The following is a 22,296-nucleotide window of genomic DNA, read 5'->3' on the forward strand; positions in this document are numbered from 1 at the left end:
AATCTATTTGTAATGATTGCATACACTTAAAGACTTTGTAATGCACTTCATATATCTTTCGTTTATGGTCCATTTCAACATACCAATGTTATTTCTATAACATCTAAGGATTATATAGAGCTACTTCTAAATGTCACACAAAGCAAGTATAGATACCCGATACAAGTTTACAAGTTTGATGCATACAAGTCATTACACACATATGAGTCTCTATTCACCTGAATGCAAATGCATGTCTAGCCTTATATGCATGCATATGAGAGAGAGAGAGAGAGAGGGGGGGGGGGGGGGGGGGGGGGGTGGAGGAGGAGGGGACGGAAAGAGAGAGGGAGAGCGAGTGAGTATATGTATGTAAAAAGAGAGAGGAGATGTAAAAAGGATCACATACAAAGGGGTTGTAAACAAAGAGGAATAAAGGGAGAGATGAAAAGGAGGGGGGGAGGAAAAGATGGAGATTGCAAAGAGAGGAGAGAGATAAAAAGGAAGACAACGAAGAAAAAGTATGTAAGAAAGATGAATATCAAATATATGAGAGAATAATTACAAAAAGAAGAGAGGTGAAAAGGAGTAGAAAGAGAGAGAGTGGCAAAAAATAGTACGAAAGAGATTCAAACAAGAGATAAGATAGTGAGCAAGCATGTGATATTTTACACTCAATGATACAAAATATAAATTTCATATATCTTTCTATTATGGCATTGTACAATGTTATTTCTAATTGTAACATCCAAGGATCGTACATAGCTACTTTTAAATATCATGCAAAGTATGGATAAAGTTTAAGCTTGGTGCACATGAGTCTCTATGCACCTAGATGCAAATGCATATCTGGCCTTTTATACTTGCATATGAGAGAGAGAGAGAGAGAGAGAGTGTGTGTGTGTGTGTGTGTGTGTGTGTGAGTGAAAAGAGGGGAGATGTAAAAAGGATGTGAGAAAGAGGGGTCACAAATAGAGGAGAGAGATAATCAAGGGGAGGGAGAGAGGTGAAAAGGAGGGGAGAGAAGAAGAGATGGAAATTGCAAAGAGAGGAGAGGAGAGGAGAGAAGAAGGGAAGAGAGAGAGAGAGAGAGAGAGTATAAATGTGAGAAATCACAGAGAGGAGGGGTGAAAAAAGGTAGAGAAAGAGAGACTGGCAAAAAACAGTAAGAGAGATTCAAAAAAGAGAGAAAATAGTGAGCAACCATGTGACTTTTTATGCTCAAGGACACAAAAGAAGAATGTGTACATGCTACAGTTGTACATATATGTACATATTACAATTGTTTATAGACTAGCTTGCAATAGCAAAGCATGTGATTTTTTTACACTCAAAGGATAGCAAAGTCACTGTGCGATAGGGAACATCGCACGACAACTTCGCTTCCCTCGCACCCTGTTGCTACCACGAAGTGGGATAGCTTTCCTTACAGGCAAAAGGAACACTAGTAGCTACCAATGGAAACATTCATTGCAATATTTCATAACTATAACAATTGTCAATACCAAACCGAAGCCAAAGAAGGTTCAAAGACCTTCAAAGCATCTACACATGTTAGTTGCTTTGGGTGGAGTTATTTGTTTGATAACGTTGCATGAACGGACCTCTCTTGTGCAATGGAAGCATTCTTTGGGAAGCTTCCAAGTACACATAGTCTGCAATCTATAGTTCTTTTTCATTCCTAATGCCTCATGTTTTCTGTAATATTTAGCACCATCACATCATGCAACCAGGACATTGGTTTACCAAAAAAGGTGCATGTGAACTTGCCTCTAATTAAATATTTTTTAGCCATATAAGCATATACCCTTTTTTCCATAAATTTGTACTCAATGTGCATCCACACAGTTGAAGTTCTAACCAACCACCAGTTTGAGTCAGCTTTTCTTCAGCAATGAGTTTATTTAGAAACCATTTAAGTGTATCATGTTTTATCATATAGTTGAAGTTCTAACCAAACTCAAGTTTGAGTCAGCTTTTCTTCAGCAATGAGTTTATCCAGAAGAGAACTGAAACCTATCTCTTTAAGGTCCAAACTTTCTTGCCTAATCTACTTCAAAGAATCATAGCACCCATTTTATAATGAATGACACCATCATGCTAAAGTCGAGCATTTTTGTTACCATGCATATCTAGTATTATGCATTGTGAGGGAAACCATTAAGAAACAGATGCTAAGGCATACATGCATATAGTGTGTTCCAATTAACAATGGTCATTGAGGTTTTCAACATTTCCCTCCAAATTTATGGCATTCTTGGTAGGTTCACTTTATTGAACTCATAGAAGTTCACACGACCGCCATCTACACTTACAATTTTTACTGGGGCTCCTCCATTCTGAGCACATAGAGCTTCTAGGTCAGTATCTTTGGGCAGATGGTCACTGCAATCACAAAACCAAATTATGAATTTTAAGTCCATAACTTAATTATTCTAGTTGCACTCTATGCCATATAATACTAGACTATCAAGAAAGTACACTTTTGGGCTGATGAATATTCTAATGAAGGCACTAATCCCATAAGCTTAAAAATGCACTTCCACCAGTTCCATGACTTTTTGTGTGAAAATCATGCCATTATTGATTTAAGATGATCCTCAAAGATCAATCATGTTTTGTCTTCACTATAGAAAGGGCTACAGACTTGTGATTAGAAAGTTGATGCTACTTTAAGAGATCAAGAATGCAAGAAATTGGGAGGGAAAGTGAGAGAACAACGAGCCAATGCACTATGAAATGTATTATGTACTGTGAATTCCCATCCAAGGCTACAAAAAAACCCTAATAACCACCAAATAAGGATCCAGAATTGAAGTGGACTCAGTCCCTACTAGAACACAACCAGCCCATTCAACCCTAACGTAACAAAACAAGGAACCCTAACATATGCACTTTGATCCTCCCTAGACTTCGATGGGCTCAGAAGAAAAGATGCATAGGGGAATTTCCAACACCTCCCAACTGTGAGCCAAAGGAAGTTACTAAAAACAAAACTGCAAACCCAGAGACCGAACAGGAAATGGAATTGTTGAATTCTAAACTACAATCAAGTGTTGTGTTGGGCGGCATAGTGACTCAAAAGGTATGGGACGCGATACACAAAACACCCATGCATGTGAAGGATGGAGGAGAAATACAATGGGCAGGCCTGCTGCAAACAGGCTTAGGTACAACCCCTAGCAGGAGAGTACAAATATTGGGATGCTGTTCAGAAAAAGTTATGTATAGCTGGCAAGCTTATAGAAAGCCTGCAATGCTAACTCCTGGAATCTAGTCATTGGATCAATTCCAGCTTTGCCCGACTTTGCTCATTGGATCAATTCCAGCTTGACTAGTCCCACATATGTGACAATGTTGACCAGTTGCATCCTAATCCACCTAAATGCAACCTGTAAGCCACTGCCTGCCTGTCTGTCCATCGGCCACATTTGCAGCAGTGTGAGATGTCGCATATCTGGTAATCTAATGATCACTATTGCCAGTGTCCTCACAAGCCATGCAGGTCACTCCTCTTGAAAAAGTTGAGCCCTTTCTAAAGCAAGAGTAATGCCAACATTGCCTGTGTCCTCACAAGCCATGCAGGTCACTCCTCTTGAAAAAGTTGAGCCCTTTCTCAAGCAAGAGAAATGCCAACATTGCCTTCCAGATTTTTGCCTCATTCATCCAAATCGTCTGACAAAATAATGTTGACTTTTAAACTTCCAAGAAACTGGAAAAAATTTACCTGGATGCCCCGTTTGAAATGGTCCTAACAATATCTGCTCTTGTTCCATAACTGGCTGAAGAGAGGGATCATCCACTAACCCAGCTTTGGGCTTTCTCTTCTGGAAAATTGGTTTGACTCTAAACATGAGCCAACAGGAAAGGCAGGGTGCATCTTCCAATAACTAGAAAGGTCTGATTTGTAGTTGGCTTCTAATTTTTAAATGATCTTGAATGGTCCCAATTGCCTTAGGGGTAGCTTTGCCAGCTAGCTTTCATCCAACTTGTCTCAAGCTCTTAAAACTCTTATTCTAGAACACCCATTCCCACAACTTGGAGAAGAGAAGTCATCCAGTTCTATCTGTTTGCTTGATATCCCCTTGAGCCTTGGCAATTGCCACACAATCTGATCCATGAATCACCTGATCCGCCACATAATGGTGGTGTTGGTTTCCAAGGATCTTCTATTTCTTTTCAACGGCAAGGCAATATGGGACTCATGTTCATATTTGTAGTCCTTGTCTGGCCATTAGTATACAAATGGAAGGATGTGGAGTATAAAAGGCTAGCTTAGGAAATGATCTTTCTACTATGCAAGAAACTGAGAGCCTTATTGGTGAGCTTCAACCTCCTCAGGAGTGAACAGTCTGCTCGCTCATCCATGATCCGCCAGAATTGGAGAGAACCTTCTTTCTCCCATCCATCTTCTTCTTGTATCAATCTTTCTTATTGTTCTTGCAAGCATTCTTTCCTTTGTTTCCCTCCACATCTATGGCAAGGATCAATACAGCCACGAAAGTTTTAAGAATGAAATATATTCACAACTGTATTCTGAAACAAGATCAACCATGGATGAGCTGAAACAACAGCTTGTCGATTCATGCACAATTGAAGAGTATGGATGCGTAGTTGTTCTAGCAAGCGAGTGCACTGATTTGTTATCGTGGTGTATTAGACAAACCTTTTTCAGTCCTGTTTCTAGGGCACATGTCACCAGTGTGGCACACACAATCAGGTTCAATCTTCAGTTAGCTCGGACAAAGTAAAATTCAGTTCAGCAAATGGCAGTCATTTTGCCATGTGTGTGTGTAAGTGCCCCATACAATGTAATATGCTTGACAACTAAAATATTCGCTTATTTTTATCATTAAAATTTTCAAGAAAATGGAAAGAGCGAATGCTTGACATTGCATATGTGATTATCTAGAAATAAATTAGCCACAGATACATACAAGAGATAGAGACAAGTCCAGGGTTGAATATGTTCTTTTTCTTTTTTGGGGGGTGGGAGGTGGGCGGCACTTCGAACGTGGCACTTGAGATGAGGCAATGGGCAAGAGTCAATGCGAGCAGCTCATGATAATGACAAAGATGCAGCAATTGATGATAGCGTGTGGCATGCGGCAAGCAGTGTGCAGATTGGGGCAGTGGTGGCAGGACAGAGCAACACTTCAGGGCAGATATGGACAGCAACTGGTGGGCAAGAAAGCAGCACTTCTCCTTCTACTTTAGCTTTGTTTGTTTTCTCTTCTTCTTCAAGTGGAACTAGGTATTTACACGTGTTCCAAGTCGAGCTGTGGGCAAACAGGGCAACAGCACCCTAGCATGCACAACATGAGTGGCATGCAATAACTTGGGGGGGGGGGGGGGGGGGGGGCGGCCTGGGGGCGAGCAGCTGGCAGACTTGAGGCAGCAGTCAGATGTTTTCTTCTTCCGTGGCAGCAGCCATAAACTTGTCACAACTAGTGACCTTGAATCTTTGATACCACTATTAGGTATGGAGCTTGAGAGAAGACCAGTAGGCTATGGCAGATGGAACTCCATGGAGGTGAAAGAGAGAGAGAGAGAGAGAGAGAGAGAGAGCTATTGCAAGTACACAAACTGAATAGATTGATTGATTGATAAGTGAGATGAAAGTACAACTGATAGGGCCTGAACATAGAGGCTAAGTTGCGAGCCTAAACCTTTGACCCTTATTTATTGCCAAGTGGTGTAAAAGGTGCACACACCTAAACACCCACTCTTACACACAATAATGTGTGTTCACACACAGGGATGAATAATAATTAACATAGAGAATCTGCCTTTTTGGAAAACAGGGCAGATTGTGTTTTCATCAGCTTCAACGATGAAGAAGACCTTGTGATTGAGCAGAGGAACTCCTAGCTGGCTCCATCTTTGGAGCCAAAGGAGGCTACTGCTGAAGTGCTGCATTCTACAGGCAGAGAAGGATATCTAGTGAAGTGGACATGGATTTCAAAGCCCTAACCGATCATATGGTCCTTGTCCTACGTGTGTTACCCCCCTTTGCTATTGGGTGTAAAGTCCCTTCGGGTGTAAAGCCCCTTAATCTCCGTGTGTATAAACTTACGGGTGTGAACACACCCTTATTTGTACCCTAACATACAAATACATTTTTCTCTGTGTACCGTGACACACTGGTACACTCATCTTGGGATTCTCTCAGTCTCACTCTCAGCATTGCTCCTGCTCCATTTCTGTCTCACACGTCATTGCACACTCATCCCAACAAACTAGTATTAGAGCTGCAGCAAGAGTGTGCGTGCTTCCAAAGGACAGTGCGAGTCAGTTCTGCGTGCACGAAGAAGTCAAGCAGTTCCCCTTTCAACCAATCGAGTGTGAGTACGCGTTCGTCTTGACCAGGCGACCGATCAATCTGTCAGTTTCGTCAGTCGCAATTAATTTCTGCAGACTATTCTCCTTCTCACTGAGGAGGGTTCACATGCATAAGCACAACTCTCAAATTTGTGAATATTTATGCGCGAAAATTTCGGGTTTTTCCAGATTTGATGCTAGTCATGCATGACAGTGACATTGGACCCTGAAATTGCAAAAATTGTGCACATCGGCCTTGAAATTTTTGGGGCTTTTTAGGTATGAAATTTTCCTCAATTGAGCCGAATTTACTGACATCGGTGCACATTTGGACTCCAGAAATTTGGGGCTTTTGCAAAATTTTGCTAAATTTGACTGTTTTATGCTCTCCAAAACACATATTAATGCAACTCAGGCAGATTGGTCAGTGAAATTTTGGGGCTTCTACTGAAATTTGTGAATTTTGGCAAAATTGATCTATGAAATGCGCATTGGGTACATTGCTGAAGCAATCTTGGTGCTGTAAGCAGTAAAGTTCGAGTTTATTATCTCCCACTTGTGAGATTTTGAAGAAATTGCAGAGACTTCTGGTGTATTTTGGGTATCAAAATGCTTTTGGGCACATATGCATGCAATACACATGTTTGGCAGCTCCCATTGAGTTGATGTACTCCTGAATATTCATGGTGCAGCAGTCTTAGTGATCACTTACAAATCTAGGATTAATGCAAATGTATTTTCGGTGATATTGCTGAGCTGGGAGTCACTTTGCAGTGGTATATGCATGGATTATATGCTGAAATTTCAGTTATATTGTTGAAAGTCATTCCTTCTACTACTGCACATGAACTTGGATCAAATCTTGCTCTTATCTCCTGAAATTTTGGGCTGACATTAGCTGAATATTCGGCCTAATATTTACTGTCATAAAATACAGCATTGGTACTTGGCACTTTGCTAAACAATGGCCACTAATGCTTCTAGCAGCAGTGACACTAAATCCCTTCTTGAAATCAAGAGATTCGATGGCACTACCTTTGACTTGTGGAAGGACACGATGCAAGGGATTTAGTTTCTCAAGGACTGTGATGATGCTCTCTTGGAAATCAAGCCTACAGTTATGACAAATGAGAATTGGGCTAGACTCAACAAGAAGGCCATTGCATACATTAAAATGGCTATATCTCATGATGTACTTGCAGGCATTAAGCGTTATGATATGGCTTATGCCATATGGAAAAGGTTAATGGACACTTATGAACATACAACTCCAGTAAATCAAGTGCATCTCATGCGCAAGCTTGTGAACATGGAGTTGGATGAGTCTAAGCCAGCATCAGAGTATTTAAGTGCTTTCACAAGGATTTTGAGTCAGTTGGCAGGACTCTAGTTTGCAGCCCTTCAATGATAAATTGAAGGCTATTTTCTTGTTGATGACTTTGCCTGATAGCTGGGAGTTTTCGGTTGTTTCACTAAGCAACAACCTTGCTTTAACCTTTGATGGTGTTAGGGGCTCTATTCTCAATGAGGAGATTGGTTTAGTCTATCATCTTAGAGGCAGGTCAGAAAAGAGGTGAAATCCAGGAAATAAAAGAAAAAGCAAGAGTAAAAGCAAGGGCAAACAACAGGATGTTACTTGCTATCAATGTGGGCATAAAGGGCATAAAAAGCCCGATTGTCAGTACTACAAGAAAGAGCAAGAAAGAAAGAAACAACCAGGAAAGAAAAAGAAGAATGACAAAAAAGATAATGACAGCTCTCCCTCAAAAGAAGTTGCAAAGGTAAATGTTGCATCTAGTGTGGTCATTGAAGAGCTTTATGACATTGGAGAGATACTTGTTGCAGCCTCATGCAATGATATAGATGTTATGACAACAGTAGGTGATATGCACATCACCAAAAAGGAGGTGATTGATGCCTTACTTTCAACTCATGATGGGTTGTCCCAATCATGGATAGTGGACAGCGGTGCCTCTTTTCATGTTACTCCCTCTTTAGAGTCATCTTCTGGATACACTACAGGTTGCCTAGGCAAGGTTTACTTGGGCAACAATTATGCATGTGAAATAGAGGGTGTAGGTACCATTCACTTGGTCCTTGAGAATGGGCAAAAGCTAATTTTACAAGATGTTAGATATGTCCCTGGCATAAAGAAAAGTCTATTGTCAATTGGACAGATTGATGCAAGAGGATATTATACTACCTTTGGTGGTGGATCTTGGAAGGTCCACAAGGACTCTATGCTGATTGTTAAAGGAAGTAAAAAGGGGACTTTGTACTATTTGCATTGTAAAGCATTACCTGGTAAGTTTTTGGTTGTGGCTGAAGTTCATTCACAAATGAAACTTTGGCATAAAAGACTTGGCCATATGAGCCATAAAGGCCTTCAAGTTCTCTCCTCTTTAGGGAGATTTGATGTAAAAGGCTCTAGTCTCGACTTTTGTAATAGTTGCATATATGGAAAATAGCATTCTTGAAGAGGTTTGGTTTGGCAAACCTACTTCATATGACCATTTGTGTGTCTTTGGTTGTGATGTCTTTGTGCATATCCTCTGTAAATCAGAGGACGAAACTAGACATGAAATCCATCAAGGGCATCTTCATGGGATATGCAGATGAGGGAGAGATGGGTTATAGAGTTTGGCTTCTTCAGGAGTATCTAATGAGGCAAAGTGGCTAAAAAATGCTATGCCAAGGCCTCTTGGAAGACAAAGCATCCATTGAAGAAGGTGTCGGAAGTGGTGCAACAATGGAAGTATAAACATGTGCTGAAATAAACTGCTGAACACAAGACAAAACAAAAGAAAGAGAGAACACAATACAGATGAGAACTCAGATGTATGCTCGGGAAAGGAAATCCATATACCAAGACATGAGACAGTACAGAAGCAATGTGAGTCACCGGTTATGGGGACACTGGTATATGCTCCCTCTCCCCAAGAACTGTCAGGTGATGAATGTAAAGGAGGGAGCCTAAGAATATATAGGCCAAATAAATGCCATAAATAATGGTTGGTCGGCCAGCATTAAATGATGGCCGACTAGCTGTAAATAATGCCAAATCTCAATAAATACTAACAAATAAAATGCTTAAACTATTTCTGGTGCCTAGCCTATTGTACCACATGCACAGACTCAGCCATGAACTGACTAATCTGCTAACACCCTTTCTCAGACATAGGTGATCTGATATTATACAATATATAACGATAATGTCTCATCATAGTACAAACAACAATGTCCATCAGAGTAGGAACCATGGATACCCAAGTAGTGGGTGCACAAGCCACCACCAAGGTGCCTCGGAGAGAACTTGATGTCGATGTCGACCGTACCAGTTCCTGAAAATAGAAAAGAATCATAGCAGCTCACATGTCCATCAACAATGCCTCTGATGTAGCACACGTGATCATCCTATCACCAATGCCGCAACTCATAAAAACCTGGATGTCAAACCCAACTCCAAGATTTGAACCTGCCAAACTTTGGCTAATGCATCAAGGACGTCCCTCTCTGGATCATGTGCATCTATATAGAAATATAGATGAGGCCACCATCTCACACTCCCTCTCTGGCATTGGAGAGTCGTGAGGAATGACCTCATCACCACCACTAGAAAGCAATTGAGAAAGGGATCAACAAGCTCTTTCCACGATCCAAAGAAGAGGATCCTTTCCATGCCTTAGACTTCACCTTGGCTGGAGGATTTGAGTCGAAATCTGAGGCAAATGAGGACTCGTTGGAGGAGTCTACATCCTATTTCGTCTTCAGCTCCTTTTTCTTCCTGGAAGCTGCTAACTCTCTACAATCCTTCTGCAAATGGCCCTTCTTGCCACAGTGGTAACACTGGGCCTTTGACTTCTTCGTCTTCGAACCCCTCTCTGAAGCTGCAAGAGCCTCACTAAAATCTCCATGTAGCATATCATCAATCGATGTGCATGGAGGAGCCATCTATAGAGGATTTAGAATAGAAATAGAGAAAAGAAGGTATTTGGAGAGGTAACACAGTCAACACACAAGCATAGACTGCAAAAAGCAAGAGTTCACATACAGTATAACCCAAAATCTAACCAAAATAAGACAAAAGCTGCTGCAAAAAGTTAAAAAATCGGTCAAAAACTGCCAAAAACAGTAAAAACGGCCTACAAATGTAAGCCCCAACCAAGAAGAGATGCAGAGGCATCAAAACACAGGCTAAAACAGACAAACAGGCTGTACAAATGCTGAGTCACCAAAAAACAGAGGTAAAACAGACTACCTGGCTGGAGCAGTAGTCGCTTGGTCAGGAAGGGTAAAAACAGTCCTGAAATCAACAAGAAATCACAGCAAGAGCACCGATCCTGAAATCTGATACCATGTCAGAAGTGGTGCAGCAATGGAATCATAAACATGTGCTGAAATAAACTGCTGAGCACAAGACAAAACAAAAGAAAGAGAGAACATAATATAGATGACAACTCAGATGTATGCTCGGGAAAGGGAATCCATATACCAAGACATGAGACAGTACAGAAGCAATGTGAGTCACTGGTTGTGGGGACATTGGCACATGCTCCCTCTCCCCAAGAATTGTCAGGTGATGAATATGAAGTTGCTCAACTAGGAGATAGCAAACTAAATATCAGCCCTTGTGTGACATAGATAAAGGATCTACTAATATAAAATAGTGTCAAAAGATCTGCTACCATCATTAGAAGTCAATCTGAAACCAAGCTCCAAGGGAGTAGACATAGATAAATCAAGCATCCAACAACCTACTAATAGAGAGTAGTGTCAAAGGATTGGCACCATCATCAAAAGTGAATCCAAAATGAGGCTCCAATAGAGTAGACACAAGCTTGCAGTCCTCAAAGTAAAAATGTTGAAGAAGCTATCCACAATACTTGGACTCTGTCATGTCGATGCAACCTCAATGGTGGTAAATTGGATACCCAAGTAATAGTGGACTAGACCAAGATTAGTCATGGCAAAGGTCTGCTGTAAATCAGCCTTAATGCTGCAATTTGACCAGCATTGGTCTCGTTGACTAGCATGTCATCAACATATAGTACACAAATAATAAAATCACATCTCTAATGTCAAACGTAAAGAGTAGCCTTTGTAGGGCTATTCTAGAAGCCAAGATACAGTAGATGAGAATGTCTTCTGACATACCAAGCTTGTGGAGCTTTCTTTAGGCCATACAAAGCCTTCTTGAGATGACAAACTTTGTGCTTGGAGCCTTTGACCTCGAATCCCATAGGGTGTGAAACATATACCTCTTCAATGAGATACCCATGGAGAATGTTGTCTTGATGTCCAACTGATGTACCTCCCAATGAAAGTGGGCAACAAGGGCAATAATACTCCTGACGGTAATGATACGAGAGGTAGGAGCAAAGGTCTCCTCAAAGTCAATTCCTTCCTGTTGGGCATAGCCCTTAGTAAGTAGGCAAGTTTTACACCTATCAATAGAGCCATCAGACTTCCTTTTAATTTAAAAATCCATCTAATACCTATTGCACCATAGTTATGGGAAATGGGAAAACAAAAAAAGAAATGGAAACAAGAACGGCAAAATTTTGAGGTTTCAGGGAGTTTCAGTATAACTAAAGGGACAAGAAAGGCAAAAAGTGAAACAGGAACAAAAACAAAAACAATAAAAATGTGGTGGGTGTGGATATTTCCAATAACTATGTATTGCACCCTTGTCGAAGGGCAAGTCAAATAGTTCCCAAGTGTCATTCTGATGGATGGAATCAATTTTTGTCTTCATGGATTCCACTCAACAATCTGTTGAAAAACCATATTTATAGCATAAAGGTTCTTTGTTGCATACTATAACCACCAATGCATTCAAGAAGATTACCTTGTTCTATGCGAGCAGAGGCCCATATGTAGGCAGCCAAAGGAAGAGGGTGCTTGCTGTCCCAAAGAGTGTCTAGTAGCCAATGTGGGACTCTTTTAGGCTGTTGAATCTAGTGTACTCCAAATGATCATCAATAGTGTGGGCTGCTTATGGGACAAGGTATCAAGTTGTTGCTGCTATAAATCAAGTTGATTCAGCTACTGTAATGTACCTCAAGATGGTAGGAATGAAGGTTGAGTAGAAGGATCAACCACAGAGCCATTATGGAAAAGCAATGACAGGCTGTCAAAGATGTCTAAAGCATCAATAATTGGCTACATTTGACAATTCAGCAAAGGATGAGAAGCATTTTTAGTGAAGATAATATCTAGAGGGTTGATGAAGCCAATACCATTTACTTTCATTAGTATATTCAATAAATACACAGTGAATAGCCTTATCATCCAACTTGTGCCTCTTCTGAGAAGGCATATGAGCATATGCCAATGAACCAAAAGTCCTCATATGAGAGATAGAAGGCTCAAAGCTAGTCCATGCCTCATAAGGAGTGATGGTGCACAAAGCTCTTGTGGGACACCTATTTAAAACATAAGCAGCACATAGAATAGCATCGAACCAAAAAGAATTTGGCGAATCCTTACTCTTCATCATGTATCTTGCCATCTCCATTAGCGATCTATTCTTCTATTCTACTACTCCTTTTTGTTGTGGGAAATAAGAGAGTGCACTGATGATGAAAACCTCAAGATGCAAGATACTATGAAAACTTAGAAAGATACTCACCCCCCTAATAGGTGTGAAGTATCTGAATGCGAGAGCTACTTTGGTTCTCCACCATGGCAATAAAAGCCTTGAAGCAAGAGAAAACTTCATACTTAGACTTCAGCCCATATACCCAAGTGAATTGGGATTTGTCATTAATAAAGGTGAGAAAATAGAGGAATCCACCAAGAGATTTGGTGCACATAGGACCACAAACATCAGTGTTAAGAAGATGCAATATAGATGGAGAATCAACATGAGAATCCTTGGGAAAGGAAAATCGATGCATCTTACCAAGTAAGCAACCTTCACAAATGTGATTGTCCAATACCACTATTGGCCTAGATGTGGAGTAATTGCGCAATTAATTGATAAGAAATGAAAGATAATGCGAGAATTAATCCATGTACAATAACTCAATTACAAAATGAGAAGTGATGTATTAATGAATAAGAGAGTATAACACTCAAGGCGACCACAACGAATAATGCCACACACATGTGCTAGTGACACACAGTGCCTTTTTATAATAAAACCTAACCCTAAACGGCTCAATCTTCATAGGAAACCATAACCCTAGTATCACTTAGTATCTAGGACACTAGGAGCAACAACTCTATTTAATGATAGTTTAAATGCCTAGAGAGCTCAGAACATGGATCAAAGGGCATCAACGTGTAGTAGCCCATGAAATGGCCTACACACTAAAGCATGCAAGCCACAATAAATGAAGAATTGACTTACCCCTTGGATCAACTGTAAATTCTCCATCTACAGCTACTACACTAAGTACGGGATCTTCACTGAATGGGCACAGATCTTAAGATGGTTGAAAGACTATAATGGTTACTGTTAATTAGGATTTCAACAACAATTTCTTCAACTGCTCTTCACCTAAAATTGGAAATGGCTGAGAATTGTTAAGGGACTAGCTGTAGATGAGGGAGGAAATCAATTGAAGAGAGTATCTTTTAAACCTTTTAAACATTAGCTTTAATGGCAATTCTAATGGCACCAATAGCTTCAAAAGAGAGGTAAAATTGCAGTGCAATTGATGATCCCTCCTCTTTTATCACTGCCACTCATTGAAGCAGAGAAGGAGACCTATTGCCTCCATCCTATCACACTTTGCAATCAATCACCACTTGTCTCAAAGCTAATCTAACATCTTCTCCTTTCTCCCTCAACCTTTGAATGGCCAGGATCAACCCCAATCAGCCTTCCTCCAACTTGCATGGGAAAGTTTGCCAAGTGGAAGCCTTCTAAATGCAATTTCAAGCATTAATTAATCCAGTTTTAGTTAAATTTTAGAAAACTAATTAATTATTCATTTATCCCCGCCCAAAACTGGTTGATGTTCATTCACATTTAATGTGCTAATCCCCATGGAACATTAAGTTGTTCCAAACATTAATTGGCCTAGGACTAGCATTAGTTAATTAATTAATGTCTAGTCCCAATATCATTAGTGGACATTTTAATGGCCCAATTAATGGCATTAACCCAAACTAACACCAGGTACCCACAAATATCTATCCAACATAGCTCTACATAACTTTTGTCAGTGTCATCCACTATTCACCTGGGACACTTAAGCTATCACCATGACTTAACTAACTTGCACTTCACATGTGCACAACTTAATAATGCCAAAGCTAGGCATTAAAAATACACATCCCCGTGACAATTCCTTAGTCCCCATTCATGGCATAGGAGATTATTTTCACATCATCATTCAACACTAACACAAAGTCTCTTTCATCTTTTATCTTTTGGCTCATAGCTTCCATAGCTTTCTGCCATTTCTCTCTCCTCTCTCTACTACCTTAGTCTTCTCTCTCTTCTGCAATCTTTCTCTTTCTTCTAGAACCATCAAAGAACTCTTGGCAGACCTAACTTACCAACAAGCAACCCAAGGCTCCCTACCTATCCCTCTTTCAATGCTACCAAGCAAAGAGTTGATTTTAGGCCTATAAATGATGATCAAATAGGGGATCAACATGCTGAAATGAAGCCACCACCAATTTCTACTCCAAATAATGACAAATTGATCCTAGTGGAGCTTTACAAGGAGCGCAAGGAGAAAGGTCTTTGCTTTAAGTGTGAAGAGAAGTGCTTGCAGGGCCATGCTTGTAAGTGCATCTATGGCAAAGAAAAAGTAAATAGCATGCTGGTCATTGAAGACTTGGAGCATGAGATAGTGATTATATGGATGGCACAGATCAATTCTATGATCCAACTGATGGTTTTGATGATACTTTCCCTTTTGATCTAGGTGGATAAGGGATTAACCTTGGAAAAAGCTCTGCTTAGACCAGCCATTGTAGAATCTTCAAGTGATCTTTTGAAGGAAAGCTGTCAGTTTATGCACTCTATTTCCCTATAATCTACATGCAGACAACTCTCTGTTGTGGACCAGAGAATTTTCTTCTAAGCTATAGCACGCTCAATTTGGATCAGCCTACAAAAGGTTAGGACAGATTTTGTGCACTGGGGTCTGCAGTGGACAGCACAATGTCTACCCCTAGGAAGAGCTCATATCTAAAGAATTATGGACCAAGTTTGCATCTTTATGGTTCACAATGGATAAACACACACTATACTGGGTTCCTAGTTCTACATTCGACATTCCTTTGGAGGATTCTTGAAGATTAGGGAATCCTTTTTTAGGTCTATACAGAGTACTCTCTCCTTTCCACCATTTGGCAAATTTTGTAATAAGTTCTTTTTTGTTTTCGAGGACAAAATATCTAAGTGGGGTGGATTGTAATGAAGGGAAAATATTGATATATTCGAAAAATATAATTGGAGTCACACTAACACAAGTATATAAGATGTAACAGACATTATTTTCCCATCATCATTCAACATAATACAAACTCTCTTTAATCTTCTATCTTCTTGCTCGCATCTTCCATGGCTTCCTACCATCTCTCTCTCCCCTTTCTCTCTTTCTCTGTCGTGTCTTAGTCTCTTCTCTCTCTCTCTCTCTCTCTCTCTCTCTCTCTCTCTCTCTCTCTCTCCATATCCTTTCCTTACAATTCAATCCATGTCTCCTTAACACACACAAGCTGATTCTCTAAGATTTGCTCTCGTATCTTGGACGAGTCATGCGACCAAGGAATTTGGAGTGCAAATGCAATGCGTCTTGAGGAATAGCCTTAGTGAAGAGATCAACCAAATTGTCTTGGTCTTGCAATACTCCATTGTGACTACACTGTCCAATATCTTTTCCCTGATGTAATGATATTGGATCTTGATGTCAACAAAGTGCACGAGGATCGAGATGCGTGATGTTGTGGTTCGCATAGTGAGAGAGTGAGTGAGCGCAAAGTAGAGAGTGAGAGAGAGAGAGCACGCAAGACTTGATGTGGGTACAATCTTGAAGTGTACCACTTTAGGTTTTTGATAATATATATATGGTACATGTGTAAGGGTGAGTGCACACCCGAACACCGTAAAAAGCATGGTGACCCTTTATTCCCAACAACCTCCCACCTAAAGGCAACATGCCTAAAGGTAGAGGAATTAATCAGCTAACTAAAATACACATATACTATCCAACACCCATCATCTAGTGGCAATGAGCAAACTGCTCTACTAGAAGACCCTTCGTAAGGTCTGTAGGGTTATCATCGGTATGTACCTTGACAAGCTCAATGCTCTTGCTGTCAAGTACATCCCTGATAAAATGATACTTCACCTATATGTGCTTTGTCTATGCATGAAAGACAGGATTCCGTGCTAGCATGATAGCACTCTAACTATCGAAATGGAGGATAGGAGCCTCTGCAACGCCAAGCTCTCGCGCTAGATGTGAAAGCCATAAAGCCTCCTTGCATGCCTCAATGGCAACAACATACTCTGCCTCTATAGTAGACAATGCAATACACTTTTGCAGCCTGGATATCCAAGAGACTACTCCCCTTGTGAACATGAACACATATCCTGAATTAGACTTTTTATAGTCAAGGTGACCGGCATAGTTTGCATCCATGAAGCCAACAACAAATGACTTATGCTTCCCAAAGCAAATGCACAAGTCCTTTGTGCCCTTAAGGTATCTCATAATATCCTTCACTGCTTCCCAATACTTTTTACCAGGATATGCCATGTACCTGCTAACCACTCCCACTGCAAATGCAATGTCAAGACATGTAACCACCATAGCATACATCAACCTACCAACAACTGAAGCATAAGGAATCTTGGCCATCTCAGCCTTTCCATCATCAGATGTAAGGCAGTCATCTACACTAAGTTTCACATACGGAGGCAACGGTATACCAATGGCTTCCTACCCCCTCCATATTGAAATGTTGCAAAACCTTAGTAATATACTCTTGCTGTGACAAATAGAGAAGACCCTGCGATTTGTCCCCAAGTATACGCATGTCAAGAATATGATTAGTCTCACCAAGATCCTTCATATCAAAGCTACTGTGTAGGCTTTGTTTCAAGGAGTCCAAAGCATGAACATCCTTGCCTACCAATCAACATGTTATCTGTTGGGAATAAAGGCCTCGTGACTTTTAAATATGCTTCGGTGTGAACACACCCTTAGCACTTGTACTTACACATATATATATCTAAAAACCTAAAGGTACACACTCGTCATTGTACCTAAAAACGTGCTCACTCTCTACTCTGCTCTCTCTCACTCTCTCTGTCTCTCACTGCACGTAACGACTATCTGCCTCAATCTCCGTGACAAACCCGTCACTACAAACTGGTATCAGAGCCAATGGCTCACGCAAGCTGTTGAGGGATAGATCAACAGGTGTAATAGTCTCGTGTAATAGTCTTGTGGACTGTTGACAGGAGCAGGCAACATGCAGAGTCTCGTGTAACAGTCTTGTGGACTGTTGAGGAGCAAACAACACATGGCGAGTAGACGAACAGACGGTCGAGCTACGTGACAGGTGACGGGCGACAGTCGCCAGTTGGACAAAGCGGATAGAGCGGGCAGCAGAGTGGGCGAGGACCAACGAGCAACAGCAAGGACCAACGGGCAACAGTCGGCGAGGACCAGCAAAATCTGACGAGGATAGAGCGTAACGAGGCAGCAGTCGCGCGACGGTGGTCCGTGGTGGGTAGGCGCAAGTGACGTCCTGTTAGTGACCTACACGGGATCAACAGACCCCATCACGTTTTTTCTTTCAAAATCGTTTTTTTAAAGAAAAATAGGAAAAATTTTCAACTTCTACCCCTTTCTTGATGGGGTTTCGCACGCCAAGCAGAAAAGGCCAAATCTGTGTAAACTTGGCCCGAAAATTGCACAAAATTTTGGGGCTTTTAATTGTTCGTGTCAAATTTTATGCCCGTGGATACATGTACAACAGAAATTGCAGCTGAAATTTTGGGATTCCTCATATAATGTGATGTATATGCCCTTGCAACAGCTGTAATCAGTTGGATAAAGTTGTAGCAGATGGTTTGGTGCTTCTGAAAATTTAATTACAGATCTGAAATCTGTGCTTTTGCGTGGTCATTTATTGCTGATTGGTACTTGTTTGTACCTTGGTCACTTGGGTGACAGTTTGGGCCTGCATTTGCTGGTTTTTTTGTCACATTTGGGCTGAAAATCATGGCTGGCAGCAATGACAGCAGTAATCTGATGCACATAAAGAAGCTTGAAGGCGCACATAATTTTGCAGTTTGGCAAAAGCAGTGCTACAACATCCTGTTACAAAAGAAGCATGCAAAGCCGATCAAAACCAAAGGGGCAAAGCCCGCAAACATGGATCAGGATGATTGGGATGAGTTAAATGAGCTTGCACGCTCAACCATAGAGCTATCGATTTCTGATGCCTTGCTCTTCAACATTGAAGGTTTGGATTCTGCATATGCTATATGGACTAGATTGGAAAAACTGTATGCACAAAAGAGTGCTACAAGCAAAGTGTATTGGCTGAAAAAGCTTATGGATTTGCGTATGAAAGAGGGTACAGCAATGTCTACTCACTTGAGTGAGTTTAACTCCATTTTCAGCCAGCTGGTTGCCTTGAAGTTCATGATTGATGAGAAATTTAAGGCTACTTTCTGGCTTTGCACTCTACCAGAGAGTTGGGATACATTTAGGACTGCTATGAGCAATTCTAATGTAATCCTGTTGTATGCTGATGTAGAAAGTGCTCTACTTATGGAAGAGATGAATCGGCAGAACAATGCATCCAATAAGTCTTCCAGTGCTTTGCATACTAGGGGCACATCACAGCAAAAGGGCAAATATAATGGCAAGGGACGCAGTAAATCACGTGGCAAAGATGTTGAATGCCATCATTGTGGAAAGAAGGGTCACTTTAAACATGACTGCTACAAATGGAAGAAAGAGAAAGGAAAAGGCAAGAAGACAAATGATAGCAAGGAACAGAACAAGGACAATCAGCCTAAAAAGAGCAGTGTAAAAATTAAAGATGTGAATGTAGTCACTCATGACAGTGACAGTGGGAGTGATGTACTCTTTGTCCCTTCACACTTTGGTGCAGATGCTTTACTTGCATGTCACCCCTCATCGTGAGTGGTTTTCTGCCTATACAGGGGGTCGACATAGTGTTGTCCATCTTGGGGACAACTATGCATGCGAGATTGCAGGTATTGGCAGTATGCAATTACAATTTCAGCATGGCTCTATCTTTACACTTCAGCATGTACGGCATGTACCTTAGCTCAAGAAGAGCTTGATTAGCACAAGATAGCTAGATGATGATGGTTTTCATACCACCTTTGGTAATGGAAAATGGAAGATCTGTAAGGAATCTAGGGTTATTGCCAGAGGTTGCAAGAGTGATACTTTGTATCCACTTCATGTATCTAGTGTGCGTGGCCATGTTGTTGCCGTGACCGAGCAGCCAAGCATTCTTTGTGGCATGGCCGGTTGGGACACATGAGTCAAACAGGAATGAAAGTGCTTTCTCGTTTGGGTTACTTGCCTTGTCTTCGTTATGCTGATTTTGAGCATTGTGATCATTGTATTTATGGTAAACATGCACAGACATCTCACAAAAAGTCTCTTTCTTTGAAATCTTCTCCTCTAGAGTTAGTACATTCAAATGTATGTCAAATGCCAGGATTATCTTTAGGGGAAAAGAAATATTTTGTCATCTTTATCGATGATGCTATATGGAAGGTATGGGTTTATCCCATTCGTAGCAAGGATGAAGTGCTTAATAAGTTTAAAAATTTCTTGGCATTGGCTGAAAATCAGACAAATAAGACACTTAAGTGTTTACGCTCTGACAATGGTGGGGAATATGTGTCCAAGGCCTTTCAAGCATTTTGTGACAGCAAAGGGATAAAGAGGGAGCTCACTGCCCCTCATAATCTGCCCCAAAATGGAGTTGCAGAGCGTATGAATCGGACCATACAGAATAAGGTCCGTACGATGCTATCTCATGCTGTATTACCCCATGGTTTTTGGGCAGAGGCTGTTATGACAACCATTCACTTGATTAATCGGTCACCAAACAAGTCTTTTGGGGGAGGGGGAGTTTCCCAAGAAGCGTGGTCGAGCAAGCCACCTTCATATGCTCATCTGAAAGTGTTTGGCTGCGAGGCTTTTGTGCACATTCGTAAAGAAAAGCGCAGTAAACTTAAGCCAAAGTCCTGTAAATGCATTTTCCTAGGATATGGTGACGAGGGTGAAATGGGATATAGATTGTGGGATCCCGAGAAAAGAAAAATAGTACACAACAATGATGTTATCTTCCATGAAGATTGCATGCACAAACAGCCCAAAAAGACTGAGGAGGTCTGTAGGGTTATATTCCGAGAAGAAATACCTTTTGGACAACAAAATGTGCTCGTTGTACAGCAGCAAATGCCTACTGTAAATGAACCTATAAATGCAGGAAATGATGCTGGAAATGATCAGCCAACTATTGCCCATGAAAATGAGCCATTACATGTGCAGAAACAGCCATGACAGCAAGCTGTCAATGCTGATTTGCAGGCTGAAATACCAGGACAGCATGCTGAAAATGGAAATTTGCAGGAACAGCTAGCAAACAATGACCATTGGGTTAGGAGATCGTCTAGGGCTACTAGACAACCTGACAGGTTTGTTCCTGGTGCAATTAATGTGGCTGATTATGTCATGTTGACAAACTTTGGTGAACCGTCTTGCTTCAAGGAAGCAATAAATAGACAGGACAGCAAGAAATGGTATAAAGTCATGCTGTCAGAGATGGAATCTCTTGAAAAAAATGGCACTTGGGACTTGGTGCAGTTGCCTAAAGGGCAAAAAACTCTTCCATGCAAATGGGTTTACAAGATGAAGGTCACTTCTAGTTCCTCACTAAAGTACAAAGCAAGATTGGTTGCAAAGGGGTACACGCAGGAGCATGGAATTGACTTTGATGAGATTTTCTCTCCTATAGTCAATGTGACTACATTGAGAACCATTTTGGGCTTGGTTGCAATTGAGGATATAGAGCTCATACAAATGGATGTAAAGACTGCGTTTTTACATGGTGATCTGCATGAAGACATATATATGCAACAGCCTAAAGGGTTTGTTGACAAGGGAAAGAAAAAATGGTATGTAAACTCAAAAGGAGTTTGTATGGGCTGAAACAAGCACCAAGAGAATGGTATCATAAGTTTGATGCATTCATGCAGTCCCAAGGCTTTCATAGAAGTCAAGTGGATCACTGCTTGTATACCAAGAAGACAGCAGATGGCACCCTGATTATTATCTTGGTTTTGTATATTGATGACATGTTGATTTACATAAAGGACCTTGGTGATGCAAATCACATTCTTGGCATGCGAATACTCAGAGATAGATCAAAAGGCTTTACTCTATCTATCTTAGCAGGAGTATATCTCCAAAGTTTTGCAACGTTTCAATATGGAGGGGGGGAAAACAATTGGGGTTCCATTGCCCCCATATGTGAAACTTAGTGTAGAGGACAGCCCTACATCTGATGACGAGAAGGCTAAAATGGCCAAGATACCATATGCTTAAGATGTTGGCAGTTTGATGTATACTATGGTTGCTACACGTCCTGACATTGCCTTTGCAGTGGAAGTGGTTAGCAGATACATAGCAACCCCTGGCAAGAAGCATTGGGTGCAGTGAAAGGTATTATGAGATACCTCAAAGGCACAAAGGAGTTGTGCATCTGCTTTGGAAAGTAGAAGGCATCTGTTGTTGGCTTTACGGATGCAGACTATGCTGGTCATGCGGACTGCAAAAAGTCCACTTCTAGGTATGTGTTTACTTTCACAAGAGGAGTAGTCTCTTGGATCTCTAGGCTACAAAAGTGTGTTGCATTGTCTACTACAGAGACAGAGTTTATGGCTTCCACTGAGGCATGCAAAGAGGCTTTATGGCTTTCACGTCTGGTGGGAGAGCTTGGCATCACAGAGTTACCTGTTCTCCA

At 41.0% G+C, this 22,296-nt stretch overlaps 1 protein-coding gene across 5 annotated transcripts in view; it reads right to left on the reverse strand.

The window, feature by feature from the left end:
- Positions 1 to 1,881: 1,881 nt before the first annotated feature.
- LOC148026837 (tRNA-splicing endonuclease subunit SEN54-like) overlaps positions 1,882 to 22,296 on the reverse strand; it is a 29,387-nt gene continuing 8,972 nt past the window's right edge. For 4 of the 5 annotated variants that reach the window (XM_087691374.1, XM_087691373.1, XM_087691371.1 and 1 more), the window contains exon 5: positions 1,882 to 2,364. In XM_087691374.1, coding sequence (XP_087547500.1) covers positions 2,226 to 2,364 — 139 coding nt within the window. In that variant the 3' untranslated portion in view covers positions 1,882 to 2,225. Of the gene's footprint in view, positions 2,365 to 2,768; positions 4,454 to 22,296 lie in introns of those variants that run through there. The other variant, XM_087691376.1, reaches the window with a different exon arrangement.

Source organism: Lygodium microphyllum, chromosome 13 (genome assembly GCF_053477565.2).
Source record: "Lygodium microphyllum isolate KBCC chromosome 13, Lygodium_microphyllum_v1.1.10, whole genome shotgun sequence".
NCBI lineage: Eukaryota > Viridiplantae > Streptophyta > Polypodiopsida > Schizaeales > Lygodiaceae > Lygodium > Lygodium microphyllum.